The sequence below is a fragment of the Onychostoma macrolepis genome, chromosome 23, assembly GCF_012432095.1.
Source record: "Onychostoma macrolepis isolate SWU-2019 chromosome 23, ASM1243209v1, whole genome shotgun sequence".
NCBI lineage: Eukaryota > Metazoa > Chordata > Actinopteri > Cypriniformes > Cyprinidae > Onychostoma > Onychostoma macrolepis.
Window position 1 is genome coordinate 18177431 of NC_081177.1, and position 27628 is coordinate 18205058.

Below are 27628 nucleotides of genomic sequence, written 5' to 3' on the forward strand. Positions count from 1 at the left end.
TCCCCCCACCTACAATCCCTGCCGGACCTGAGACTCAAACCTCAGGTTACAAGTCTGACTCTCTATCCATTAGGCCACAACTGCCCGTTAATATATTTGTTAAGTAACATTAATATATTTGTTGTGTTTTTTGTAAAAAAAAACAAAAAAACAAATCAGTAGAGAAACCTGCTATACACATAAAACATTTCTTCAGTCCTCATTATACAGTCTATATTTACTATAACACTTTCTATTCAGGGTGAGATTGTTATATATTTTTGTTCATCTTTTATATGTTTTTGTAGCTCAAAAGGACATTTTTTGCTTAGCAACAAATTTGCCTACATTACTGCACATCACAACAAAAAAGATTGATAATATATTATATTCTTGCTTTTAAGTACAAAGAAATATTCTTCTGTGATTTAATAATTCATACATCAGAGTGTTAATGTGTGTCTCTGCTGCGATCGCTTTATTTAATCAATGCACAGCTTCCTGTTTATCTGAGAGTGTGCGGTTTGTACTGTCCACTGTGAATTTAAAGACGTGTGGTTACCGTTTAGTTCATCTGAATACAAGAGAAAATGTGGCTCAATGCAAGTGTTCCTAAGAACACAAACGCTAAGAACATTAACTCTCAGGTCAGCTGTCTGGTGGGGTAGAATTGCAAGACTGACTGTCACGCAGTGGGTCAAAGCCAGGTGTTGGTTGGCTGGCCCAGACCCCATGAGCATGTATTTTTAACCATGCACAGATATAAATAGTTTTAAGAGTGTAAAGCGACCAAAAACACGGCACAGAAACAACTGCCACGACTGTTTTCAACATTTCCCGTTGCCTCAGGTAGAAGAAACATTTGCCTTTGAATTAAGCATATGTAAACAGATTATTCCTCCTGGAAAATCTCTGCAGAAATAGATTGCATGGGATGTTGTTGCATGTTTACAAAACATTCTTAAAGTAATTAGACAGTCATTTAAAGGATGAAGTTACCAAAGCTTCTAATTATGATGTTAGGCTCTTTTTACATTCTTGAATTTAACATTTGAATGCACCAACTACAGAGTTTTGAGTGTTGGTTACATCCTTTTGTAATTCAAGCCAGCTCAGTAGAAACTAGAGCAGATATTTTCAGCTTTGGCTATTGGAAACCAAACCTTGTATGCATATACCATACAGTCTGTCGCAGAAAAAAAAGAAATGTTTTCCTACATTAGACTAGTCTGTTTGTTGTGATCCTATGCTAGGTTGGCAAATCCTAAAATGTGAAATGTGAAGAAAGTGACTTTAGTTATCAGTATCTTTATCCACATTTATATCCTGTAGTTAAGCTTTCTTAAACTTTAGATACTGATAACTAAAATCACATTTGCCGGTCAATCTTGTGGTTCTGATTGCCAAATTAGAGTTTATTAGTGAAATATGGAGGAAGTGTATGAGACTGCGGAGGATGACTGGGATGATGATGAAGATGAGGCCACTCAGTACATGATTGAACAGAGTCTATTGGAGTACGGTAAACATGCTGATTCAGCTACCAGGTACAGCTAAATCCTCACTTTTATTAATGCACTAATAGCATGTGTCTTATGATCTAACATTTTGTTTTGATGTCCCTCAGCAGTGATCCATTAGACTGCATCGACCACGAGGAAATTTTCACTGCTATACAAGCTGGTAAGAGCTAAATCCTTCAAAAATGTTCATCAGCATTTTCAGTAAGTGCTGTAGAAGATCTGGAGTCTTCGTGATGCTCACTACGTGTGTGGTGTCAGGTAATGAGGACGCTCTGAAGGTCCTGGTGCAGCGTAAGGAGGCTTTGTCTAATGCAGACAGCAAGGGCTGGATTCCTTTGCATGAGGCAGCGGTGCAACACAAGAGGAGCATTCTAGAGATCACTTATGCAGGTCCAAGTATCTATAGTTTATGGAAGCTTATTTCCTCAGAAAAAAAGGCAGAATTGTGAGCGAGATGTTGAGCTTATAATTCACAAATGTGAGGAAAAAAGGGAGAATTGTACTGTATGGCGGGATTAAAAAAAATCGCAATTTTATTTTTCATTCCGTGGCAGAAAATAAAGTGAGATGAAAACTAAATTTCATGAAAGTTAGAATTGTGAGAGTTGAGTAAAAAAATCAGAATTGCGAGTTGTAAACTCAGAATTCCACAAAAAATAGTCAGAATTTTGAGATGTGGGGTTTATAATTGTTAAAAAAAAAAAGCGATATATAAACTCAAAATTGTGAGAAAAAAAGTCTGAATTGTGAGATAAAAACTCACAGTTGTGAGTGGTTGCAGTTACATTTTTTTATATTTTTATTTATCTGCGGAAATAAGCTTCCATAACAGTTATCTCTCTAAACCCCCCATAAAATGTTCAATCATTCCTTAATGATAATTCCCCATTCAGCATCTCCTCAGGGGTCAGGGCAATGCCGTACTCTGAGAGGGGAGACTCCGCTGTTTCTCACCGTTGTCCACGGTCTTCGAGAGAATGCCACATTCCTGCTGCAGAACGGTTGTGACCCTGACTGTAAAAATGAGGATGATGATTCTGCATTGGTTGCAGGTGTGGAATGCAGTGCTATTTTTAGCATACAGGATGCTTAGTAAGCGCACATTCCTCATTTAAGATTAAAACAGCAAGACTCTCTTTTTTTTTTTTCTTTGGACAAAGATTGAAGTGCATTGTTATTTTAATTCATGATAAATGATGTAGTGCGCTTCAATCTATTGTGTTCCTTTAGCATTTGGTGAGGTCTAGCACCCAAGACAAGAAACTTAATCATTTAATAACACTGTTAAATGCAAATCTCAAAATACATTTGCAGTTTTCATAATATTTTGATGCCTAAATTCACTTGTAACATTTAAAGTGGAAGTTCTCAACCAGGGGTCAGGGGTCATGGTGGCCTTAGGATGACTTCAAATGTAATTTAAATTGATATTATTAGAATTATTAAATTTTTTATTTTATTTTATTTTAAAATTCACATTTATTTTAAATGTAAAATTATATATTTTGTTATATAACTGTCATATATTTTGAATATTTAAAATTATTTGCTTAATTTTAAAAGCATGATTTCTATTTCTGGAAAAGTTAAAACAATTATCTAATCAGTATTGGCCTGAACACATGAATTGCCTTTTTTCCAGCCATAAAGAATGATCAGTATGACCTGGCTCTGCTGCTGCTACGCTACAATGCCACAGTGGACCAAAAAGGAAGTCTTCAAAGAACCGCTCTGCATGAAGCATCCGTGCTTGGCTTGGATAACTTTGTATACCTACTCCTACAATCTGGCGCTGACCCAAATGTTATTGACGTCTGTGAACATACTCCTTTAGGACTTGCAGCTCAAGCTGGACATTTTAACGTTGTAGAGATTCTGCTTCAGAAAGGTGATTTTGAAATCTATTTATCTGTCTATCTATATATCTTTCTAATCTATATCTGTCTATCTGTCTATAATGGTCTGTTTGGCATTGATCACTTTTCATAACATTTAATAACCCGCTCATCTTCAGGGGCCAGTGTGTGGTCCAAGCCTCATTCTCTTGGTTCAGCCTCAGTTTTATTCGACGCTGCGGCTTCTGGAAACCCTGATATCATTTCACTGCTGCTGGAGTATGGAGCCGATCCCAACGTTCCCACCCACACCGGCCATCTCCCCATCCACCGTGCAGCCTACCGCGGACATCTGTTGTGAGTACCACCCTGCTAATGGGTTGATCAATGTACCCTGCAAACATGTCCTTGCGGACCCATACTGGCTTTTTGCGGGCACAGTGGGCTAGGGCCAGCCCACACCAAACCGAAACAGGCCCAATGTGGGCTTGCCCAGGCAAGGCCCACAGCTTTGGGCTCAACGCAGGCCCTCTGTGAGCAGGCCACACTAGCGGACTGCCCACATTAATCCAATGATGGCCCAGTGTGGGCCAGCCCATTCTGGCCCAGAGCAACTTTTGTATCCTTTGGGCCCATGCAGGTTTTGTGTAGGCAGCCCTGTAATGTAACTAGGAGAATACTAACAACATTGACTGGCCATTCTTTAACCACTCAATTGAACTCGAATGGCTCAAACCAAAAGAGACCTTTTCAGAACCTGTTGTTTCAAATAGGCCAGGAATCCTCAAATCTGGCTCACGAGATCCACTTTCCTGCAGAGTTTAGTTCTAAGCTTAATCAAACACAGCTGAGCATGTCTTTAGGATCATTAGAAAATCACAGGTGGGTGAGTTTGATCAAAGTTGGAGCTAAACTCTGCAGGAAAGTGGATCTCACAAGCCATATTTGAGGTGCAACAGACATGAGCATGTTAACAAGAATTTTGTGGGCAGTTTTCTTCCTTACCACTAGGGGTGCTAGGATGTTTTAGGTTTCCTTAGGGAGTTAGCAATAGCCAGTATGGCTCACCTGCTGAACACATCGTGCTGTGTCCTGGTTGGGAAATGTGTCATTTCAAGCCCAGTCTAAAGGAGTGTTTTTTTTGTTTTGTTTTTTCATTTAAAAGTGCACATTGCTAATGTTTTTTGCAGACCATAGTCTGGACTATTTTTGACTGTTCCTGGTCAGGAAGAGTCTGGTGTTTGAGAGCTGTGGCGTGTTTTCATTACAAGAGTTTGGATTATTAATTTGCTATCAGTCAACATCAGCTACAGACAGTGTTTGGACATTGATGTACTACAGATAAGACTTTTGCACAGATCAACTTTCACATGATGAAATCTTACTTTTGTTTTTTGTACTTTTGTGTATTTGCATTTTTGGCTATATGTAGCTGTATTAACCTGAATTGAATGTTTTTTATTTTCTATTTTTTTGTATTTAATAAATCCATTGATTGGAAATCCCTTTGACTACTGTACATTTTTGACAATACAGACATTAGTTATGTGGCGACTGCATCCATTTCAGATGTATAATAACTGTTTTTACCAAAGACTTAAGTTATAGTAGCTGAGAAGTACTGATAGTGAAACAGATGTATTGTGGTAGATTAATATTGCGGGTCCTGTGTGGGCCTAGTGAGGGCTTCCTGAGGGCTAAGTGAGGGCTGCCCGTGCTGGGCCAGCGTAAAGGTGCCAACGTTTAGCCAATGAGCAAATTCTCAGGGGCCCTGCGCTGGTAGCCCGCTGGGGGCCCTTAGGCTAGCCCTAAGTAAGCCCGTAAAGGGCCAGTGCAGGCTTGTTTGCTGGGTAGTGTCTACCCCCAAAAAAACTCTGTTTGTGTCTTTCATAGAGTGCTGGAGCAGCTGATACCTGTGACAAAGAAAGAGGTGATCAAAGAGAGCGGCATGAGCCCGTTACACTCCGCCGCTGCAGGCAGTCACTCTCAGTGTCTGGATCTGCTCCTGAGCTCCGGGTTTGACACAAACTTCATGCTACACCCCAGAGTACGCAGGAACTATGAGGACGAACGCAGGTCAGCGCTGTTCTTCACTGTATCAAATAACGACGTCCAGTCAGCGAGGCTGCTTCTGGAGGCCGGGGCCATGCCCAATCAAGACCCTGTCAACTGCCTGCAGGTGGCCATGCGACTGGGCAACTATGAGCTAATCAACACTCTGCTCCGCTACGGTGCCAATGTGAACTACTACTCCCGTGTCAACACCACCCACTTCCCTTCTGCCCTTCAGTACGCACTTAAGGATGAGGTGATGCTGCGTATGCTGCTCAATAATGGCTATGATGTGCAGCGCTGCTTTGACTGCCCGTATGGACAGGCCTCACATGTGCCCGTGGATTACGAGGGCTGGAGCGCTTCTGTCATCAAAGACATTGTGGTAAGACCAGTTACTGCTCATTTGAGTCAAGGGGTATGATCTGATCTTGTTAAAGGAGTAATGTACCCAAAATTGAAAATGAAAATTCACTCACCTTAATGTGTTATTCCAGACATTAGCAGGTTAGCAATTTAAAAAAAATAAATAAATAAATAAATAAATTCTATTCAACAAAGACAAATTAAATTGATAAAAAATGACAGTAAAGACTTTTATAATGTTACAAAAGATATCTGTTTCAAATAAATGCTGTTCTTCTGTTCTTTCTATTGATCAAAATTCAGCTTTGCCATTACAGGAATAATTTACGTTTTAAAATATATTATGGAATTGTAATAATGTTCCACAGTATTACTGTTTTTACTGTATTTTTGATCAAAAAAATGCAGCACAAGAGACTTCTTTCAAAAGCATTAAAAACACTTTTCAACGATAGTTACAAATTACAAAAGCACATATTTTGAAGAACATTTAGGTCCAAACAGAAATCCCATTGAAAAAAAAAACGTTTGTTATGAAAGAAAGGCAAACAGGTTTGGAACAACATGAGGGTGAATCAATGATGACAGAAGTTTCATATTTGGGTGAACTGTTTCTTTAAGGTACCTACTGAAAGTCTAAACTCTTTTTTTTTTTTTTTTTTGTGCAGTTCTGTGAGGTGATCACTGTGTACTGGCTCAAGCACATCTCAGCCCAAGTAGTGAGAATCATGTTAGATTACGTTGATCATGTGACTCTCTGCTCCAAACTGAAGAGTGTTCTGGTTGAACAAAAACAGTGGCCAGAAATATGTCAGATACAAGGTGAGTCTCAAGTCACATCTTGAGAGCATGTTCTTTATTCTGTAGTGAGATCCAGACAAACTTTAACTTGAAATTCTCAGTAGACCTAATGTACTGTATAGTTCCTACATGTGCTGTGTTATACTTGTCATAAGAGATCATGTACTTAAATTAAAATGCAGCACATTCCAGAATGTATTTATGTATGTTCTCTGCTCATCAGAAAATGCTCGAAGCTTGAAGCATCTTTGCCGACTGAAGATCCGTGACTGTTTGGGTCGCTTGCGTCTGAGGGCTCCAGTTTTTATCAGTTTCCTGCCTCTGCCTGCCAGTCTCAAAGACTATATTCGCTTCAAAGAGTATGATATTTACAGCAGAGGAAGTATGACAGGAGAGTAAAACCAGATTGATGAAGCTGCTACAACAAAACTTTATAAATGTACACTTTTTATTAAAAAAGCCTTGTGAAATATTCATTTGTGTTTAAAAAATAATAATATCCATATAGGCTACACGGTGTTGAAAATCTGTGATTCAGTGGCTTCCAGCAACTGTTTGGTTACACGCATTCATCAAACTATCGTTTTGTGAGTGTTCAACAGAAGAAAGAAACTCGTACAGGTTTGGAACATCTTGAGGGTGTCTAAATGATGACAGATTTTTCTTGTTTTGGGTAAACTATCCCTTAAAATGAACTAGCCAATATATTACCTTTTCTCTTAAATTACTATGCTGATAATATTGTACTATAAAAAAGTGTGTGTGGGCATTCTCACTAGTAGACCCCAATGTAGGTGAGTGTGTGATTTGAATGATGCTTGTTAGAATTCATTATGTAATCTATGTATCAGTCTTTTTCATTCATGTTTTGAACTCATGTGAAATTCGTGAGCACAAAGGGCTCGTGATGACTCTGGGTGTGAGGAAGAGTTCTTCGTTCTTGGCACCTCTTCTCTGGAGTTGCTCTCACGCGCCAGCGATCAGAAGACGTCTAGACGCTGCGCAGTTCCCCGCAGCGCCACCGGGGGGCGTCAGGCCGCGTGAATGTAAACAGAGTGACGACAGAGTTTTGCAGTGGTGGGGAAGGTATACGTCACAGGCATAATGGCGGAGGCTGGTTGAGAAGGAGAATTACTCCGTGAAGCGGCACTGAAACCAACTTCATCGCCAGCTGACGAGGGGACCGCTGGTCCGAAAAAATGGCTAGCAATTTCAGCCAGGAGAGAAAAATCGACAAGGAGAGCAGCAAAGCCGGCGGCCTAACCTTGGAGGATGGCGATAGCAAGAAACAATTGTTGTCAGCCTCTAGCACGGCCACATCCAAGCAAAATGGCGATCAAGCTGGATGTGAAGACGAGCAAATGTCTGAACAAGATGCTTCTGAGCGACGGAAGACAGGGTTGTCGGACCTAAAAAACTGCGGCGGTTCGCCCTCGACACTACCGCGGTCCACCGAGGAGCTGCCAAGGAGGAGTTTTCAGATTCCGAGGAAAATCAAGGAGCGGAAAGGTTGTGTGTCCCATTGCTACCACCACTACTATGTTACTGCCATTCCCGAAATGCACTGTTTCTGTTTCACAGCCTGCAAGTTCGCTAAAAGCTCGCTGCTCACCGCTTCGGGTCAAATTAATAGAGCTGTATTGATAAGTAAACAGGGGATCTATATAACGCACCGAAAGGTTTGCACTAATGCTATTAAACGAATTTTTAGGTAGTGCACTGCTCAGAGCTGCAGGAAATAAAGTCGTGCGCTCTCGTGCAACTCGAACAGCACGTGAGGATCCGGTTCGGTTCACGCGCCCGCGCGGGTCTTTATAATGCAAACCTCGAAGACACGCTGCATTTTCGTCCTACGGTTGTAAACCTTACGGAGGCCGGTGTCATTGCATTGCTAGCTGGCACCACACTCCTCCTCCCACACCATACTGTGCTGCCACCCCACATGACACACTTCTTCCCTCCTCATCAATGGCAGCAGTGTGATTCAGTTGACCACTGCATTTCTCCCGTCAGTCTTTACGCACGACGGTTAGAAACACCTGTCAGTCCTGTACAACCAGCCTTATTAGGACGCACACCGCCATTCTTTCCCGTACTGTTTCCTTATAACGCAGAAGACATGGAGATATTAAATCTTGTAAACAGAAGAATGCTGCTTGAATGAAATCGAAAGTGTGCTAAACTGGGAGGTGTTTGTAGTAACCTAGTTATGCATTGCAGCTTTCACTTTGGCATTTGCTTGCGTTAGTGCAAGTTTTTTTTTTTTTTTTTTGGTACTCTATATAATGTTTTATCGAGTAAGACACTAAATTGTTTTCTAAACAGCACTTTAAACTCTAGTTTTAAAATCGACAGTTTGCCTTGTTTGTTTGGCTATCATGGGCGTTAATTGACCGATTAATGCAAGTTCCAAAATATTTGATGGTTTTGCTAATTGATTATGAACATTTTCTGAAATTTGTGAAATGTTATTTTTCATTTCAGCAGTTTTGTGTGTCATTTTTGCAGTGTTATTTGTGTAAATTTCAACAAGGCCATCAGGTATTGAAAAACCCATTTAATGCACTGAACTGCAAGATGTATTGCATTTTGCAAAGTGTCTGTCAGGTTATGTATGACTCAACTATGCATTTGAATGAAAATAAATCAACACCATTTTTCCCCCCTTTATGCTCTTGATAGTTTCTTATTTGAATGCATCGATGTCTATTGAGCTCTGTCCTTCGTGTGTGCTGTCCTTCAGGTCTCCTTCAAAACTTGTCTCCAGACTCCAGAGAGTTTGAGGAAGTTGTGAAGCTTCTGCCCACGTTCTACCTGGACGCCACCTCCCGTGGGACTTTCACCTACACCAAAGCTTCTCTCATTCACAACGAGCTCTTGGAGAAAGAGGTGAGCGCTTAGTTAAGTTAATTAGTTGTTGATGAACAACATTTTTTGCTTGCTTGCTTGCTTGTAAAAGACTAGATCATTGAAAATGTCCTCGGGCCACTTGAGGGCTGTTTTCAGTGTATCAAATAATGATATGGTATGATTTATGTCTTTTTCATAGTTCATCGAGAAGAAAAGGGAACTGAAGCAGAATGGCAGGACAGAGGCAGAACTCGCAGAATCCTATGCTTTTCTGCTGCCTGAGAGGAATAAGGTGAGGATGTGTTAGTTTTGCTTCAAGTGACACAATGTCTGATCCGTAAGTGTTTATAACCTTAGAGGCATAGTTCATTCAAAAAATTGTCAATAAAAAAATTTATTCACCCTCATGTTGTTCCAAATCGGTATCAGTTGAACACAAAAGAAGATATTTTGAAGAATGTGGGTAACCAAACAGTTGCTGAAAGCCATTGACTTCCATAATGTTTTTTTTTTTCATTCTTTGGAAGTGAATGGCGACCAGCAACTGTTGCATACCAACATTCTTCAGAATATTTTCTTTTGTGTTCAACAGAAAAATAAAATTCATACAGTTTTGAAACATGAGGGTGAGTAAATGATGACAAAATATAAATTTTTGAGTGAATTATCATTTTTATATTGACACTTTTCTGAGTTATAAAAAGTTTATAATGTATTTACTACATAAGTGCCACAGTAATTACACTTTTATCAGTACTTTTGAATCACATATAGCAGTGCAAGCATTGTTCTGATTTAAACTGATTATATTATACAGCTCCCTCTCTGAAATTTAACTTTAAGTTTAGATTTAACAGTTAGATGATGCAGTGTCTCGTTGTCTTGTCTAATTATTTATCAGTGTAACATGTAAATGGAAATGTGAGATTAATAATTCTGTAAGCCAGCGATTTTAAAAGGTTTTAAATGGCATCTTTTAGTGATAGTCTTGGTCAAAAGCATGTAATCAAAGTAATATCTGCTCATCTTTACCAGGTTCACTGGATCTGCGAAAAGGGTCTTTCTGTGGGACATTCGCGGATCAACAATCTGGGAAGCCCTGTCAAAGGTGAGTGCTTCTGAAGGGTGTTTATATCTGTTTGGTTGTAATCATTTGCCTGGGAGGGGAGTCCTGGGAGGACTCTGGTTACTTGATCTTGTGGTTTGGAGTAGTTGAATTGGTCGGGGCCAAAAAGACAGCTGCTCCACAATTTCTTGTGATCGCTAGGCCAAATAAATGTTAATGACCCAAACTCGCTACAGACATTCATTTTTGCGTGAATAAATATTTTGTAAAGTAACATCTGTTGTTTTATATTGGTCACCCCTATTACTACTTTCTATTTTCAGAGCATGTTTGAGGTTTTGGAAGTAAAATAATGTTCATTTTGTTCTTGGCTGAGTGATCAGCAAATTTCTGATTTCTGATTATCTTTGTATGGTTTAGTGAAGCAGCTGCATCTTGTGAATGTGACTAGGGTTGCTTTAACTGGTGAAATGAAATAGTTTCTGCAATTATTTAATCTTAGTAAACATAGTATGCTCTGTGCAGAGACTTTGCATTCCGAATGGATTGCTAACAAATTTTTTGGGATTACCCCAAGGCTTTTTGTGGCTCTTAGGAATGTCACCCCAAGTAACTCTCATATCCTTGATTTATTTATTTATTTTAGGGGTTTACCTCTCAAAATACTCAGATTTGTTACAAATGAATCCATTTGAAGTGGGTGCTGCTGGAGACATCATAATATTTAAAATCATGAAGGTAAGTTATTGACAGAGTCTTAACATTTACACATCAAATTTGACTTTGAGGTAGTGCTTTATATTTAAAACACATAATTTCACAATGGTTTCAAAAACTGTTGTGATCTTTTGTCTTATTCTGCAGGGTAAAGTGAAGACAATATTTGACAACATGCCCAAAAACAATCTTGAGCCGACCCTTAAATATGACAGCCATGTTTTCAAAAATGCCAGCAAAGTGACCTCATTATTGTCCTATAGGGCCTTTGAGCACACTCAGGTAAGTGTTTCATTTATTTTTCTGTGTTTTGTTTTGTATTATTTGTTCAGATAGATGACCTGTTATTTCCCTCTGTGTTTTATTCCAGCAATACTTCTATGAATTTGCATTTGAGGAGCTAAGGTCAAGGCCCAGGCATGTGTTACCATATGCGGTTGTCTCTTTTCGGTACAAAGGCAAAGAGTCAGCCACGGCCACACACAGGTATGAACAAGATCACTGATGACGTGCATAGAAAGTGTATTACAATCTGTTGTGGTTTTATTTAAATTTTGAACGGTTTGTTTCCTCTTTTAGTAGATTAAACAGCGCGTTATATGAGGGGCAAAGAGGTATGACTTGTTTTTCTCTTCATAGCAGTCTAATAAAATGATCAGATTTGTATTTTGTTCAACTTATTGTGTTATTACTTCTTTGTTGTTTTAGTTCGCCGAAGATATACGGTTTGGAGTGGCTCGCTGGTGAATAAGGGAGAAGAGGTCTATCAAGTTTACATCCGGTCTTCAAGTCTCCCTCACCTTCCACTTAAACTGTGAGTCTCCTTTCTTTTTACTAATAAAGTTTGACAAAAATTTTGTGCATTGTTTTTAAATTGACTTTTTTCTTTCTTTTTCAGCCCAGACAAGCTTGACATTAATACGGCTATGCATCTCGATCAAGTAAAGCGAAAGATCCCGCCCATTCTGCTGTCATGGGAAGCGTACAGTGGATCACGAGAGGGTAGGATGAGTACTGGTGATGCTTTTCAGCACAACATTTGATGAATCGGTATTGACATGATAATGTGTTGTGGTATTTTTTTAAGCATTTAAGTGTGGGATGTACAGCAGCCTGTATGAGGTCATGGGGAGGAGTAAACAGGAAAACAGTCTGTCGGGACTGTTGCACCGGCTTGAGAGAGAAAGAATGGTGAGCTCATTCACAGCCTACATTATGCTTTATTGAATTAATGTCTGCAGCTTTACTCTAGCTAGGCATCACTGCCAACCCTCTCCCCTGTATACCATGTCTTCAGTGTGTTGTAGGCATGGGACGATAACCGGTTTCAAGGTATACCACGGTTTGGAGAATTCAAAACCACAAAAATTTCCCGTTATACCGTTCCTGCGGTATGCGCAGTTTTTGACGTGCTGTCAAAGACGGAAAGTGCAGTAGGCTACTTGGTTGTGAGCAGTGAAGAGCGTAATGAGTCACATGACCCCTCCTCCTCCGGTTGTTGCGAGCGTTCAGTGAGAGTCACCTGTGTTTAGGGTGATGGCCGAAGGAGGTGAATCCCTGGAACTTTTTCCCCCGTCGAAAAAGGCAAAGTCTGCCGTATGGAAATTTTTCGGGTAACGTAGACTAAACATGTTCCCATACACAACGATGTTCCGTACAGATGACGTTTTAGCGCCGATCGCTAAATGAATACTTCCAGGTCGTACATAAACTATATACAAGTTATCTGTGTCATCTTCATTTCTCCCTCTTTTATCCCCCGATCAAGACAGACACCCACCCTCCCGCCGTTTGTTTCAGTGTTGAAATAAATGCTATTTGGCTTGCTACCGAGGCAGATAACATGGCTAATTAACTAGCTAACGTCAACTAGTTTCCTCCCTCACGTTACTTCACAGAGCGGGGAATAGAAGACTAAAGTACTACGTTTCTGTGTACAATAATAGTACAATAATTAAATTTAGCTGGTATCACGTCTATAATTTTAAGCCTCCTGCCATCGTTTACATCTGTTCAAAATCATGACATTTAAAAAAACAATCAAACTGCTGGCTCTCAGGTGGCTTTGCCACTGTTTGAGTGTTATACGGAGAGACAGTGTGTGTGTGTGTGTGTGTGTGTGTGTGTGTGTGTGTCACTTGCGCTCTCTCCTTATGTGAATGTGCACACATCTTTGTACCTCACCGCTCATAACTTGGACTGAAAGATGAATGTGTAGAAAGTGAGCATGTCTCCAAAAACCTTGTTGAGCTGCAGGTTTAATGTCTGCGTTTTCTTTCTTTCTTTCTTTTTTTTTTTTACAGAAATTGTTTTGATTCATGTTTTTGATTAGGTTTAGGTTCACTTAAGTGACTGCATTTTTTTTTTTTTTTTTTTTTTTCATTTAGAAGGATTTTTTTTTTTTTTTTTTTTTACAGAAAAGAATTTGTGTTCTGATTATTGTTGAGCTGCAGGTTTAGGCTCAATTAAGTGACTGCACTTAATTTTATTAACAAAAATTCAATTATTTATTTTAATTATTTAGCCTGACATGTTTACTGTTCCAAAATGTTCTATATGTTTCTTAAAAATAAAATATATTGTGTTCAGTGCAAAAAACATTGTTTTTCACCCAGACATTAAAAAAAAAAAAAAAAAATTTTAGAGCTGCAATCGCAATATCGTAAAACCGTGATATTTTTATCTAAGGTTATCATACCGTCAGAATCTCATACCGGCCCATGCCTAGTCTGTTGATAGAATCTGTGTCACTGATCTGATATGCAGAATTTAAACTGCCTGTTTTATTATAGTCATGCTATAATTAAACTCTTCACTCTAGGTTTTGGTGAAGCCATTGATAGACAAAGGATTTCTCTTCCTCCTTTCGTCTTCTCAGTTGCACACTACCCCCGGTAGGTTTATGCACAGACATATGTGACACTGACAGTGTGATTCTTGCATGGAATAACAGGCAGTCTCTTTTTTGTTTCTTTAAAGAGCGACGGGGAAGAAATGACAGGGTTTTGCAGGCGCTTTTTGTATTTCAAGAGCAAAGAATCACCTCGAAGTTGAGTAAGTGTCTCTTTATGTTTATTTATTGTTAAGTTTCTTTGTGTTTACTCTTAACTGATTTATTTTCACTGATTTCTTCTTTTGTTTTTTAGTTTTGAAGAACTCTGGAGTAGATGAGGACCCTCTTGTTCCATTAGAGCCTAAAGACCCAATCAGCCATCAGCTAGATAATTTTATACCCGCCCTTCATCATGGCCTCTACAAGCTGCGTGCCAGTCCACCCAAAGAGCTCGCAGCGGGACTGAAACATCAGGTGCTGGACTACCTCAACCAGAAAGAGCAAGGTGTCATACGGCCTTTCCACATAGTAGAGTACCGGCAAAGTTTGGATGACCGGACTAACCAACACCAGGCACCTCGTCCTAAGAATATGGATGTGGCACTGAACTCTTACATATATGGTCCGGGACAGTTCCAGCTGCCTGTGGAAGCGCTGCAGCAGGGTCTGATGGACAGCCAACAGGGTGCATCGTCTCCCCCAGCAGGCGCAGAAGAGTACAGTCCTGTGTCAGACTGGGGAGGGTCGGATAGACAGGCACCGGGTAGCAGCACGATTGGGGTTTCTCAGTCTAATGGTGGCGCTCAGAGGGCACAGGGAGAGTATGACAAAGAAAAAATGGAGAAATTGCTAAAGCTGATACAGTTACATAAGCGGACTTTGGGCAAGGAGGAGGGGAGCGGGCCCGAAAGAGAAGAGGACTGGGACGCTGCTGGCCTGAAGAGAAGGCTGGAGAGGGAAGGACCTGGGGGCGTGAGCAAGTACCTTAGGACGGGTCTGCTGAATGGAGAGCCAGGAAGAGGTGAGTCTGCACCGAACTAATGTTGAGGAAGGTACAACATGATTCTGGAATGAATCCCTGTATGTGAAATTTGGAAAGGACTGGAAAAGTTAGGGAAATTCTTAAAAATTCAGAGAATATAGTCTCATTAGGCTTTGCTTTCAGATTTTATTTTGAATTAAATTCATACATTTTTATAAAAATGTTTTTTAATTTATTATATTATTTAAAAAAATAATTTTATTTCATAACAAAGATGTTATGTAGGATAACAATCCTTATTTTCAAAGGATTTCAGTGTACATTTTTAGAAAAAACATTTTATATAACAAGTGATTATGAACGAAAAAGCATAATACAGCTTTAGAAAAATTGTAGTTGTTTCTAGACCTGCTTATGAATACTGATCTTTTATTTAGTGCTGTAAGTAAAGGTGAAAAGCGTAAGTTCCTGTACTAATATTCAGAAGCTAATGTGAAATGTTAATTTGTCCCTAATGAGAGTAGGTGCTGCATCTACTTGCACAATAGAGTGTGACTGCAGGTGCTTAGAGACATGAGATCCTTGTTGACAAATGTTTTCCCTTTCTCTTAGTGGTGATGGACAGCATGGGGCTGTGTGATACTGACCTGCGGGACCGCGTGACTCAGAGTCCCACCCTCCGGGACACACATGCCTTGCTTAAACTCTTCCTCAGCACGCTCAACAGGATGGCCCTAAACTCTAACACTGCCAGCAGCCAGCCTGCGATGCTCCCCAAAACCGCAGAGAGACTCGACCCCAGTGACTCAGCTGTCCACTGTGATCTTGACCTGCGTGGCAGGCGTGCTGATGAGGAGCAGGTTAAACAGGATTACTTGGAGGTGTGGACTCTTCCTCATGATATATCTAATGCTACACTCAATTGTTGTTTTTGCTAACCTGTAGTATGTGTGTTTAGGAGCAGATGGCCTGCAGCAGGAGCAGTATGGAAGTGTACAGTCCCTCGTCCAGTCTGGAGCAGCAGCCCTCCCGTCAAGCAGAAGCCTCACATCAGAGCCACCATCTCTGGGGAACGTCCACCAGAGGTCCGTCCTCACCTGCATGCTTGCAACGCAGACTTTTCTTTTTCCTTATTATTAACTTTAAAAAATAACACTTCTTGTTAATATACACTACTGTCCAAAAGTTTGGTGTGGTAAAATTTGTACAGTGTTTCTGAAAGATGTTTATTTTGCTCTGCAAGGCTGCATTTATTAAATCAAAAACACAGTAAAACAGTAACATTGTGAAATATTTTTATGATTTAAAATAACCTTTTTGTAGTATAATGTTTTAAAATGTAATTCATTCCTGTAATAGCAAAATATTTCCTTCAGAAATCATTCTAATACACTGTTTTGCTACTCAAGAAGAATTTATTATTATCAATGTTAAACAGTTGTCCTGCTTAATATTTTTGTAGAAACATCAAACTTTTTGATGAATGGAAAGTATTTATTTTAAACAGAAATCTTTTGTAACATTACAAGTGTCTTTACCGTCACTTTTGATCAATTTAATACTTCGTTGCTAAATAAAAGTATTAATTTCTTTAGAAATAACCCAAACTTCTAAACAGTAGTGTATAACGTATAATCTAATCAAAGTTATTATTATAGTTATTGTAATGTGCTTACGTACGTTTAAAATTTAGTTTTAAATGTGCAACGTACAGTATGCTTGTACTTGTCATTTTAGATAATAAATTGACCAAACTAATACACATATTCTGTTATTAGCTTTAGAGAGTGTTGGTGAACCTTGCTTGAGTGGAGGGGAGAAGCAGGTACACCCTACAAGGAAAGTAGTAGACACTATCCTCGACAATGAGTTCCAGAACCTCTGCACGGGGATGCAGAAACTGATGGAAGCCCAGCATATAATTTACAACCCTCAGCCTCCTTTGCCACGATGTGAGGATCAGGCTAAATGGTCAAGCTCTGCATTCTCACCTTTTGTATCCAAATATGTCTCATCGATGCCTGTGCAGAGCTACGTTAACACACTCTGTGAAAAGATGAACCATTTGATCCAGGCTCCCGGGGAATCTGAACAACCCGTGGCTGTTATGTCACCACCTGCTGTTGCCCCAGTGCCCGCCCCCTTGCCACTTGCTCCGCCCCCTTCTGCCATGCCAGCTCCTGCCCAACCCACACTGCCCTCACCTCCAGCTCATCCTCACACTAAAACATCATCTCCAGTGCCTAAGTGTCAGGCTTTGTCGAGCAAGCCGCAAGCTACCCTTAAACCTCCTCCTTCAGGCAAGCATCGCCTTGGCACTGTCAAAGAGGTCCACCTGTTTTCAGCAGAAAAATCAGCTGACCCCAAGAGTACAGATGTTGTGGAAAACCCTATGTGCTCCCCATCAGCTGGAAGTGCCAGTCAACCTCCAGTTGCTTCAGTCCCAGAGATTCCCTCGGAGCCTACTCATGCAGGAACCTCAAGCATTGTGGGAGGCAGCGTTATTGGGCAAATCAAGCCTGATGTTTTGTGCACACTGATGGAGATCATGCAGAAAAATGCAGTAAAGTTTTACATTCAAAGAGGAGATGAGGAGAGCGAACTCTGCACTGAGATCAAGGTCTGAAAGTATAAAGTGTCCGAATATTCATTGTGGCTTGATACATTTGACCAACCTTTGAAACACCTTCTTTTTAACCTCATCTGTTTGGTTTTACAGGAGTATTTACGAAGCCTTGGCAATATTGATTGCAACCCTCAGAATTACCTGGAGAGTAAAAGTCAGCAGAAGTTCATGATCATTATTCAGAATGAGGATATAGCCGCTCATGTACATAAGGTACTTAATAACTCACAACTTTTAACTGTTTTTTTTTTTTTTTTTAACTAGTTAATTAGTTGCACAAAGAAAACTGAGAAGCATCTGTTTTAAGGCATTGTTCCCTCTATTCTCCATTTAGATTCCAGCACTGGTGTCTCTGAAGAAATTGCCCACAGTTTACTTTGCTGGAGTGGACAGCCTGGATGATGTGAAAAATCGCACTTACAATGAGCTTTTCGTGTCTGGAGGACTCATTGTGTCGGATGAGCTCATTCTCAACCCTGACAATATAACACTAGGTGAGAGCTAAAGGTAGATTGTAGAGGGGTTTACAAAATCCTCAGACACCAGCTTGTTGAAAAGACATGTATTATTGTATTGTTTCCTTTAAACTCTGCATGAATTGGAAATTCATTCTAATTTCTAAATACATCTTAATGATTTTGAGAGTGATTAATCTATGCATGTGTCTTTTTTTTTTTTTTTTTTTTTTAATGTTTTAAACGGATAATTTTCAAACAAAACACAGTATCTTGATCTTCGGATGAAATTACAGACCTCTCTGGAGATGTATATCTGCTTTAAACCACCCCTTTCTTGCAATTCAGTTCTTGCACTCAGAACTGCCTTTATTCGATCAACTGATGTCCAGAACCAACTCCCACCCTACATTTTGTTCAAATGTATTTTTTGGATTCAAATTGTTACAATATGCAAGAAAAGATTGAGACTTTACACATTCACATTTATGTTTACAGAGAAGCTACAGGCATTTCTGAAGTTCTTGGAGGAACAGGGATCACCTTGGAAGTGGAAGGTGCACTGTAAGACTCAGAAGAAGCTTAAAGAGCTCAGCAGGTTAGAGACAAATGGATTAATGTGTTTTGCCAATCCTGACACGACTCCTAGTTTCCACTATCTCACACATCCTCCCTTTCACAGGTTAAACACTGAGGCCCTGGATCTGTTGAACCTGCTGACGACCTACCAGAAGAAACACCTGGTGGAGTTTCTGCCTTATCACGAGTGTGACACTCCATCGAAGCAGGCTCCTGATTTGGACTGTCTGGTGAAGCTGCAAGCTCAGCACACACAGCTTCGACACCTCATTTTCCTCACAGGTACGTGGAACAGGTCTAGTTGAAGTTCTGGTGTATATGAATGTTGGTATGTGGAGTAGTCTATATTAAGTCTATAATATACTAAGTCTCTTGGTGCTGTGTTCGTAAACAGAAAAGCACGATGAAACATTCTCCCAGTTCTCCGGCAGTGGAGTCATCGTTGCAGTTATGAATGACATCATGAACAACTTCCAGAGTTTGATCAGTGTCCCGGATGAAGTAGCAGTTCCTGCCCTACCTGATCCAGGTAAAAACACAGTCCTTTACTTTTCCTGACAAAATTCTGAAAGAAATTATAGATTTATATTTTGACACTATCTTCTTTTCGACTGCTCAGTGGAACCTGATGCGGTTCGAGATGAGGAGGACATGTCTATAGACTCTGAAGATGACATGCCCATTATCACAGAGACGTCCATTCAGACTGAAAATGACCTTCAGGAACCACAGGCACCTCAGCCCCCTCCACCCCAGAACGATGGATTTCGTCCTCCCCTCCCTGACCAACCCTGTGTGGACCCCATTAGCGATCCACTTGTACCACCAAACCCCTCTGCCTACCCTACCCAGGGCTCTTTCGCCACTGATTATGCAGCTCTGAAGTCTGCCATCGCTCAATATAAAGCTGCCAGTCTGGAGAGCACATCTAGGCCTGATGTAGAGGACACCCTGGCCAGTTTCGGTGTGAACCCCCACCAGAGCTACCTGTGTAGCAGCTCGGCACAGTGGAGCCCTTACTCTGCTTCTCCAGCATACCATATGTCCTCGGCATATTCGTCTCCAGTTAGCGTGGCCTCCAGGGGATCAGAGTACAACCAAACAGTTGCTCCTCCTGGGACCCAGCCTCCAACAAACACCTCCATCATACCTGTTGCTCAACCACTCACCATTCCCCTGTCCCTCCCTCAGCCCCCAGTTAGCTCAGTGGAGGTGCCTTCTATTCCAGAATCAGCCACCTCTCTTCAGCCGCCTGGACAGTCCCTGCCCGTTCCTGACAGCATGGGAGTGCCTGGGGCGGCAGCGGCAAGCACTGCTAATCAGTTAGGACTTGCTGGCTCTCAAACTGCTAAGATAGGAGTAGAGTCTGCTTCTTCATCCACTACTTCTTCCTCGTCCTCTCTTCACACCACTTTTCCTTCCTACCCAGATACTAATCTTTTTCCAGCCCTCACTCCAATTCCCCCTGTTCCACCGCTTTTTGGCTGGGGTCCTACACCAGGAGCCCAGCAGAGTTACACGGCTGGACAGAGTGGGGCAGGATTCTGTGCTCTACCTTCCACCCAAACTGAGGCCGCAAGGCCTGCTGATGGATCATGGGTGGGAGCCACTGAGAGCGAAACCGCTCGTGGACAAGAGGAAGAAGGTGCCCCTACTTCAGCAACTTCTAAAGTGGTCCAGCAGGAGGCTGGTGGAGAGAAAGGAGGTGCACTGGGTAGTTCAACCTTAATCGGACAAGGCAGCAGAACTCCAGTGAACTCTTCCTCTGAAAGTCAGGGCGGCAGTCAAGCCCCTCCCACCAGGGGCGGCACTGCCAGCAGAGGACTCTTACCCATCCCTGGAGCCGCAATGGGAGCCTTGTGCCGAGGTGGACACAACAATAGCATGTACAATCCCAGAGGGGGACATCCTGATATGATGCGTGGTGGTTTCAGGGGTCGAGGAGTACCGCCACATCCCATGAGATCTAGACCGGGTCGGGGTCACATGAGAGGGGGCCCATCCTGTAACTGGGGTTATCCCCCTGGGAGGGGAGGGGGTGGTCGGTCAGACTACTATTCGGACTACACCTATAACTAAATGCCATAGGGATGCCCTATAGACTACTGGCATTAGGAATGTACATATTTAACATTAAGAGCACATCAAATCAAAATATCATCATCTGAAATAAAAAAACAAAAAATTTGAAATCTGGTTTTGTATGACTGAAATTGGTGACTCAGACATTGGCCAGATTTTCACTGTTTTCAGTAATGCTCTTCCTAAACAAGATGTTTGAAAAACCTTGTTCATACCACTATATTTATATTGCCAAGAAATGTAATTGCCTTTCAATGTTTCATTTTTGTCAATACTTTTCGTTCGGATTTTCAACAAAAAAAAAAAAATGGTTTGTGAACAAGGAGCAAAATGCAGACAATATTTTTTTAAAGAGAAAAAGTGAGTCATTCTTCATTTTAGCTGTTTTTGTTTTTTTTACATTCTTGGTTGTACAGATGTTCTATTAAAACAAGGTTGTATCAAACATTGTGATATTGTGTTCAGTATTAACTCGCAGTTGAGAATGTGTGAACTCTTTGTATATGTACATAGTTATTTATGATGCTATATAAAAATGGTTACAGGTTTTCTTTTCCAATGAGGTTAATCAATGCCAAAGTTGTTTATATGTGTGCATTGGCAACATTCGACCTAATGGTTTTATAGCCAGCCAGTAGAGGGCATCATTTCCTAATTGATTCTGCTGGCCTGATGCTGATGCAGTTTTCTAAAGGGGGTTTATGTTTCTTGTCAAAAAAAGAACGAATTAATGTGTTTAAATATATAATGAAGATTATGCATCTTGATTTCAAAACTGACTCTGAATTTGCCCTTTGTACGTGAATATGGTTAGCTGAAGTTTTGTAGAAAATACCTCAGGGCATTTCACAAATGTTACTATTTACCAGATAAACTCTGTCTCTGAAAACAATGCGTAAGATTTTGTTCATAACACTTTTTATGCTATTTCTATATTTCAACTCGAGTGAACGTCAGATGTGATTGGGAAGAGAGTTGCCTGTTGTTTGGTTCCAGCGTATGGGAGTTTCTGCATGCTTTTCTCTGTTAATAGAAAATCTGTCTTTTTATTCCAGGATTGGCTGTTGAAAGTGCAATGTTAAAAGTATTTTAAAATTATCAGGCATCTTTCACTAAGTCCGTTTAAACGACTGTTTTGCATGGTTTGCAATTGTGTATTATGCAGTTTTGCACAATTCTTTAGGTGGCTCACCAGTTTACATTCTCAAAGCACATATCACCACCTGAGTTCAGTATAGGTTTGAAAGAAAGATAAGTCCAAAACACACCAGCAGCATAAGGGAAAAAAATAAAAGATTAACGGATTAAGGAAAGGCTGAAAAATTGCTGGAGTGCCTAGTTTTGCCCCAAAGTGTAATCTGCTAAATCTGACCTTCGGTCATCTCCTCTCTCATTTGATATAGTCATCTCTCAAAACAACACTAGTATTACAAACACAGCACTAAGGCAAGGCTGTAACAAGGCAGTCAATGTTATATAACTGTAGAGAAGTTAATGTTACAATTTGTGCTTTTCTAGGAGACTACCACATCAAATATATAAGTTTGTTGACGAGATCAGTCAGTCCGTTTGGCAAGTCTGATTAATTGGTCAGTTTTTTAAAATGCTGTTTTGATGTTTAAGGATGTACAGGTTTGGATAAACTTAAAGGATGAGATCTAATGAGAAATTATTGTGTATGATTCACATGTGATTTTTTTAAATTTATATTTTATATAATTGATCTGGCAACATTGCATTTGGCAGGACTGCACAACAGATGAACAGCCAGAGGACACGTGTCAACATATTACGAATGTGAAAGTGGGTTGCCACAGATAAATCTGATCACATCTGGAAATGGGCTGCATGGATTAACTCTGTACCTTTGCCATGGTGCTCTTTCATTTTCATATTTTGCTTTTACTTTGCATACTGTGCATGGTGTGGGAGGGAAAATTCTGGCAGGGGTGTTAATCCTCTCCCATAGCACATCCCTGTAATGAAAGAGCAATTTGCTTAATGCAAAGTGCAGAGATGAATAATATCACACATAAACAGACATCACTACATTGCCTTTTTCTTCCTCATTTATCATGTCTCTCCTTGGAGTTGTGGAGTGATTCGCTTTTCGCAGCTGCTTGGTGTGAGCTAGTAGAACATTTATTTTTGCATACCGTCATGGTTCTGCACCAAACTTTACCACAATGTTTTCTTGAGAAAGGGTTAGCTGTATCTAATGGTAATGACGTAACTGAAGAGATTAAACCTCAGTCTTCAACGAATCCAGAAGGCCTTCTGTTGTCCTCTCTTTAAATTAATGTCTGCTTATAGTATCAAATCAACAGCACCTAGATGCTTTTGACTACCTTCAAAGGACAGGGGTTTATCTTTCTGAAAAACCTTGCAAGAAGAGCTTGTGGTCATCCTATATTCCCAGCCGACAGATGTGCCCCACATTCTAGAATCAAAGGCAGCTCTGATCCAACGTTTGTTCTGCGCAAATAAAACACTACATTAGAGACACCTTAAATGTTGCTGTTGTCATGACAATCAGCATCTTTAGTTGAGATTTACAGAGCAAACTTGTGCTTCTTTCAAGCCTTCAGATTCAATACACATGCTCTTGGGTCTTAAAAATTATACATTCACTGCTCTGGATTTTCAGCGCATTACTAGCAGAGCAGTCCCATGGATTCAGCGTAAACAAATGGATAATTTCTTACTGTGAGACAGAAGACACCCTCTAAGTCTGAGGATCAAAATAGTTTATTAGGGAATTACGACAGATTAATTTGCGATGCTTGTCCCTATGGTTCAAACAGGCTTAAGCAATTCTGCGGGATTTTGAAGTCACATATTTGCTACTCAGAGTCATTTCTTTCTCTAATTATGAAGTTTTCTGTGTCCCATTCAATTGTAGGTTGTTCAACAACAAATGCAGCTTTCGGATGGCCGTTTTTCCCTGTCATGAGTGGCTCAATGAACATTACGTGCCTGTCGGACTGAGACTTGCTCTTGAGTCGATCAGTTGAAGGAGCTGCAAAGATGGAGGCCAGAGTGCAGCGGTCTTCCCCAAAGGTTGAGATGGCCGGAGAGGGAGGAGGAGGTTTGCAGCAACTACAACGACATGGGGTTAAATACAGATACATCAATATGAGGATAAGGGTCACCACACATCCCAGAAGAGTGGTGTAGCCTGTGTTGAACGGCTCCTCCATGGTGCGCTGGGCTACCACTGTTAAATTCACTTCTCGTGATTCATTGATCATCCTCGTATTATCCACAGCAGTGCACTGGTAGACGCCCGAATCTATGGACTGAGCAGCTAGAATATCCAAGCTACCGTCTTGATTGAGATGTAGAGATCCGTTCTGGATCAGCTGAGAGATGTTTTCTCGATGAGGAATGATCCAGCTGTAAGACAGGTCTTCTCCGTTTAGTGTCCCAGTGCAGTCCAATCTCACTTGTTCACCCTCGTAAACAACTTTATCAGCCTTCGGAGATATCAGGGATATCATCTTCCCAATCGTACAGTTCTCAAAGAAGTGTGAAGAGCGCAGAAAATTAATTGAGATTTGAGGCTCTCCGTACATCAGACACTTGTAGTCATCCTTGTAGTCTTTCACACTTGGATATCCCTTCTGCTCCCAGTGCCAAAACATGCGGTACATAGAGCAATCGCACTCCAGACTGTTGTTGTGCAGGAACAGGCCTTTTTGCACTGCAGCGGGCAACACCACAATGTCATCCATAGGCAAACGAAACAGGCGGTTTGAGGAGAGGTCCAGTGTAACCAGGTTAGGGTGGCTGTGCTTACGAATCGAGAAGAAGGGGAAATCTGTGATCTGGTTGAGGCTGAAATAAACCTTCCTGAGACTGCCGAGCCCCATTAGGGTGTTGCTCTCCATGCGGGTAAGACGATTGTTGTACAGCAACAGCACCTCCAAGGCTGGCAGGTCCTGGAAGTGATGCTTCCCCACCACCTGCAATTTGTTGGAAGAGAGGTCCAGGTATCGAAGACTGCTGATGTTATGGAAAGCTCCCGGGCTGAGCAAGGAGATGCGGTTACGGGACATATGCAAAGTGTGCAGCCTTGGGAGCCCGTAGAAGCTGCCAGCTGCCAGCCATGTTAGTCTGTTATGACTGAGGTCCAGGACAGAAGTTGTGAATGGAAGCGGGTTAGGGAATCTATCCAGACCCAAGGAGCCACAGTTCAGTATGTCAGATATGCACAGGCAGCCTTGAGGACAAATAGCCCCCGAGAGCCGAACCAAGACCGAGATCAAAACCACACAAGATGTAGAAGTCATTCTTTTGGTTGCACATAAACAGGATTAGACCAGGAACAGCGCCAGCACAGTTGATACAGGAAGCCTTCTGCTCTTAAATCCTAGAAAGGTCGTTTTACATCTGTCATGTCTTCCAATATTTCACAGATGGCCATCTAATTTCCTGTGTACCATGCAGATGGGCAGTATCTGGGGCAGGGAACGGACTAAGAATAAAACAGTATGCAGTTACTATATGCTATACTATACTCGATTAGCACAACATACACAGGAAAGCCTACCAGAAAAGTCAGTCAGAACCTTCTTAGATCCAGTTCCTCTGTTCTTACTTTGCTGTAACAATCCATGGTTAGAAGTTGTTCAAACAGATTATCCTGATTTGAAAGCATCCAGAAAGTCCAAAGCGTTTTCCAGTAAGTTTAATATATCCCTAAAACGAAACTCGCAGCTTTCCCAGTTCTCCTGAGGCTGAGCGCCCTTGTTGTTTCCAGAGTGTCCTTTCATTGAGTGATGAGCCCACAGAGCGCAGCACTAATCTCTTCCCATCCTTGCCTCTGCTTCCTATTCAAAGCACCGCCTCACGTCTCTCCCTCTCACGCTGTGATTATTCCCAATACAGCTCTCTCTTTCTATCTTTCTCTCTTTCTCTCACTCTCTTTTTCTCTCTCAAATTAAATCCCCTCTGGATTTGTCTTTTTCCGTTTCAATTTTTTTCCCCACACAGCACATCTCTTAACAGGATTTAGGATGCTGTGTTTTTGTCTCGTCTCACATTTCATGAAAATCATCAAAACATTTGGACTTGGATGAGAGAGAATTTTTTTGTATAGCACGAGGTACCAGTCAGCTTAGAAACCACAGCTTTGACTCCCCCTCATCTCCACTGCCAGGCGGTGTTTGGCAGCTGTTGTCGGTTGTCTTGGTCATGGTGGTCCTGAGGGAGCTGACTGCTGTCACACTGAATTGGTCTTGGTTTGTTTGTGATTCTCCAGGTGCCTTTGGCACACAATCATCATCTAGTACATCTGAATGGTAGTATCAATATTTGATCTAAATGATTTTAATATCTATCCTTTTACAACAGTTCCAGATTCATTTGATTAGATGAACATCTCGATGAGGATCTGTCCATTCGTCCATCTAATGGATCACTTAGCTGGAGACAAACCTTCTGATTGCTCTAATTTTTTATATAATTACCTAATGACATCCACCTTCAGTTCATTTGTCCAGGCTTTTGAGTAAAACCGGATGGGTACAAAATGAACCCATGCAAGCATAATGTTTTGGAATATAATGGATCTTGGAGTCATGGCAAGATAATCAGTCACAGCATGTGTGACAAATCTAAAAGTGTGAAATGGAATTAGGATGTTTGTTTTTATAGAGTGTCATTCTGTTAGGGTGGCATCTCTTCAGAAACACTGACACATGGCATAGATAGCTGGCAGCAGTCACATTGACAAAAGCACAGAGTACTCCCACACACAAGACCAAACCCACTGATATGTCTTACAGTATTCCAGAAAATGACTGGAGACAGCTTTGCACAGTAGATCTACTCCACACTCACAGGAGGTGGGCTCATGAAATGCTGAAAGTGTGTGAAATTAACCAAAAGAGAGAAGCTCTGAATTCCGTTGCAGCCTTACATTTTCTACGACGACAAACCATTTAATATACTCTCTGATTAATACTCAAATCGATGCTTCACTGACCTTTCAAATCCAAGTCTTTGTTGGCCAGTTTTAGAAGAAAACATTTCTATAGTGTCAAATCTCAATGACATAAACGGAAACGTCTGTTTGAGTGAAAATTAACGCGCGTTAGCAGGTCATAAGCGGAAGTCGGGGTTTTTGGGGGGTTATTGTTTTTTTGTTTTTGTTTTTTTGGAGTGTAGCCTACTGTCGAGGTCTTTTGCAGTTTTTTTGATGTGTGTTTTTTTCTAAACTATTTTGTTTCAAAAACATTTTTAAAATGTTCATAAATGTATTTATATTATTTTATATATTAGAATTACGTAGATGTTGCAGTAGGTTATTCATACAAACAACCAGTAGATGGAAGCACTTGCATATGCTTTTCTTTTCTTGTAGTGATTTTGTATGTTGGTTTTATACACCTAATTCAAAATCCTGTTTATTTAGATTTTTTTTTGTACATTTTATATTAATATATTTTTGAAAACACAATAAAAGCGAATGAACCATTTCAATATATATATATCTCTCTTTTCTTTTTCTTTTTTGAGCCTGATTTGATTTACTTATATGTTAAATAGTCTATATGCTATAAAATAATGTTATGAAATACAGCTTTTTAGACACTGGTGTTTTTTCTCTTTGTTTCTTTCTTGCGTTTTCTTTTTTTCTCACCCCTTGTTTCTTCTTTGTGCTTAAGATGTTGGCCTGTCGGTGCAGTGGTTGAGGTGTTTGACTCAAGCATTCATTTCCTCCTGCTGACCTCTTGTCTTCAGCGGTGAACTCACACAGAGTGTCTGCAGAGGTGATCGATTGGAGACAACGGGCAGTAATTCCTCCTCAGGAGAATGTGCAAATGAGATCAATCGACTGAGTTGACCAAAGATGCAGTGAGGACAGTCGTAATTAGT

At 40.7% G+C, this 27628-nt stretch overlaps 3 protein-coding genes across 5 annotated transcripts; 2 read left to right on the top strand and 1 right to left on the bottom strand.

Moving 5' to 3' along the window:
* The first annotated feature begins 745 nt into the window (after nucleotides 1-745).
* asb14b (ankyrin repeat and SOCS box containing 14b) lies at nucleotides 746-7030 on the top strand. Of its 3 annotated transcripts, XM_058763173.1 has the most exons (10): nucleotides 746-828; nucleotides 1392-1526; nucleotides 1607-1662; nucleotides 1761-1892; nucleotides 2396-2554; nucleotides 3145-3390; nucleotides 3517-3694; nucleotides 5231-5774; nucleotides 6424-6577; nucleotides 6780-7030. In XM_058763173.1, exons 2-10 carry the CDS (start codon nucleotides 1408-1410, stop codon nucleotides 6953-6955), a joined length of 1764 nt encoding a protein of 587 aa, XP_058619156.1. In that variant the 5' UTR covers nucleotides 746-828; nucleotides 1392-1407; the 3' UTR covers nucleotides 6956-7030. The 3 variants fall into 3 exon arrangements, with proteins under 3 accessions (XP_058619156.1, XP_058619157.1, XP_058619155.1); XM_058763174.1 differs by lacking the exon at nucleotides 746-828 and having other exon boundaries at nucleotides 847-1526; nucleotides 1610-1662; XM_058763172.1 differs by lacking the exon at nucleotides 746-828 and having other exon boundaries at nucleotides 848-1526.
* A 140-nt stretch (nucleotides 7031-7170) lies between these two features.
* tasorb (transcription activation suppressor b) lies at nucleotides 7171-21647 on the top strand. Its single transcript, XM_058763171.1, has 23 exons — nucleotides 7171-8065; nucleotides 9300-9445; nucleotides 9606-9698; nucleotides 10442-10514; nucleotides 11119-11210; nucleotides 11337-11471; nucleotides 11560-11675; nucleotides 11769-11803; nucleotides 11898-12003; nucleotides 12088-12191; nucleotides 12277-12380; nucleotides 14011-14083; nucleotides 14169-14243; nucleotides 14336-15043; nucleotides 15617-15885; nucleotides 15963-16089; nucleotides 16783-17624; nucleotides 17724-17843; nucleotides 17965-18124; nucleotides 18584-18683; nucleotides 18768-18946; nucleotides 19059-19193; nucleotides 19284-21647. The coding sequence occupies exons 1-23, from the start codon at nucleotides 7756-7758 to the stop codon at nucleotides 20741-20743; spliced, it is 5562 nt and encodes a 1853-aa protein (XP_058619154.1). The 5' UTR covers nucleotides 7171-7755; the 3' UTR covers nucleotides 20744-21647.
* Nucleotides 21648-23449: 1802 nt separating this feature from the next.
* On the bottom strand, nucleotides 23450-26838 carry LOC131532330 (amphoterin-induced protein 3). The gene has a single exon (XM_058763876.1). The coding sequence runs from the start codon at nucleotides 25036-25038 to the stop codon at nucleotides 23590-23592; it is 1449 nt and encodes a 482-aa protein (XP_058619859.1). The 5' UTR covers nucleotides 25039-26838; the 3' UTR covers nucleotides 23450-23589.
* Between the last annotated feature and the right edge of the window lie 790 nt (nucleotides 26839-27628).

Coding starts and splice junctions, on each gene's coding strand:
- LOC131532330 (XM_058763876.1), bottom strand. CDS start 25,038: ATGACTTCTACATCTTGTGTGGTTTTGATCTCGGTCTTGGTTCGGCTC.
- asb14b (XM_058763173.1), top strand. CDS start 1,408: ATGGAGGAAGTGTATGAGACTGCGGAGGATGACTGGGATGATGATGAA. Junction 1,663..1,760: donor TTTCACTGCTATACAAGCTG/GTAAGAGCTAAA, acceptor GTGTGGTGTCAG/GTAATGAGGACGCTCTGAAG. Junction 3,695..5,230: donor GCCTACCGCGGACATCTGTT/GTGAGTACCACC, acceptor TGTCTTTCATAG/AGTGCTGGAGCAGCTGATAC.
- tasorb (XM_058763171.1), top strand. CDS start 7,756: ATGGCTAGCAATTTCAGCCAGGAGAGAAAAATCGACAAGGAGAGCAGC. Junction 9,446..9,605: donor ACGAGCTCTTGGAGAAAGAG/GTGAGCGCTTAG, acceptor TCTTTTTCATAG/TTCATCGAGAAGAAAAGGGA. Junction 16,090..16,782: donor CTGGGGAACGTCCACCAGAG/GTCCGTCCTCAC, acceptor TTCTGTTATTAG/CTTTAGAGAGTGTTGGTGAA.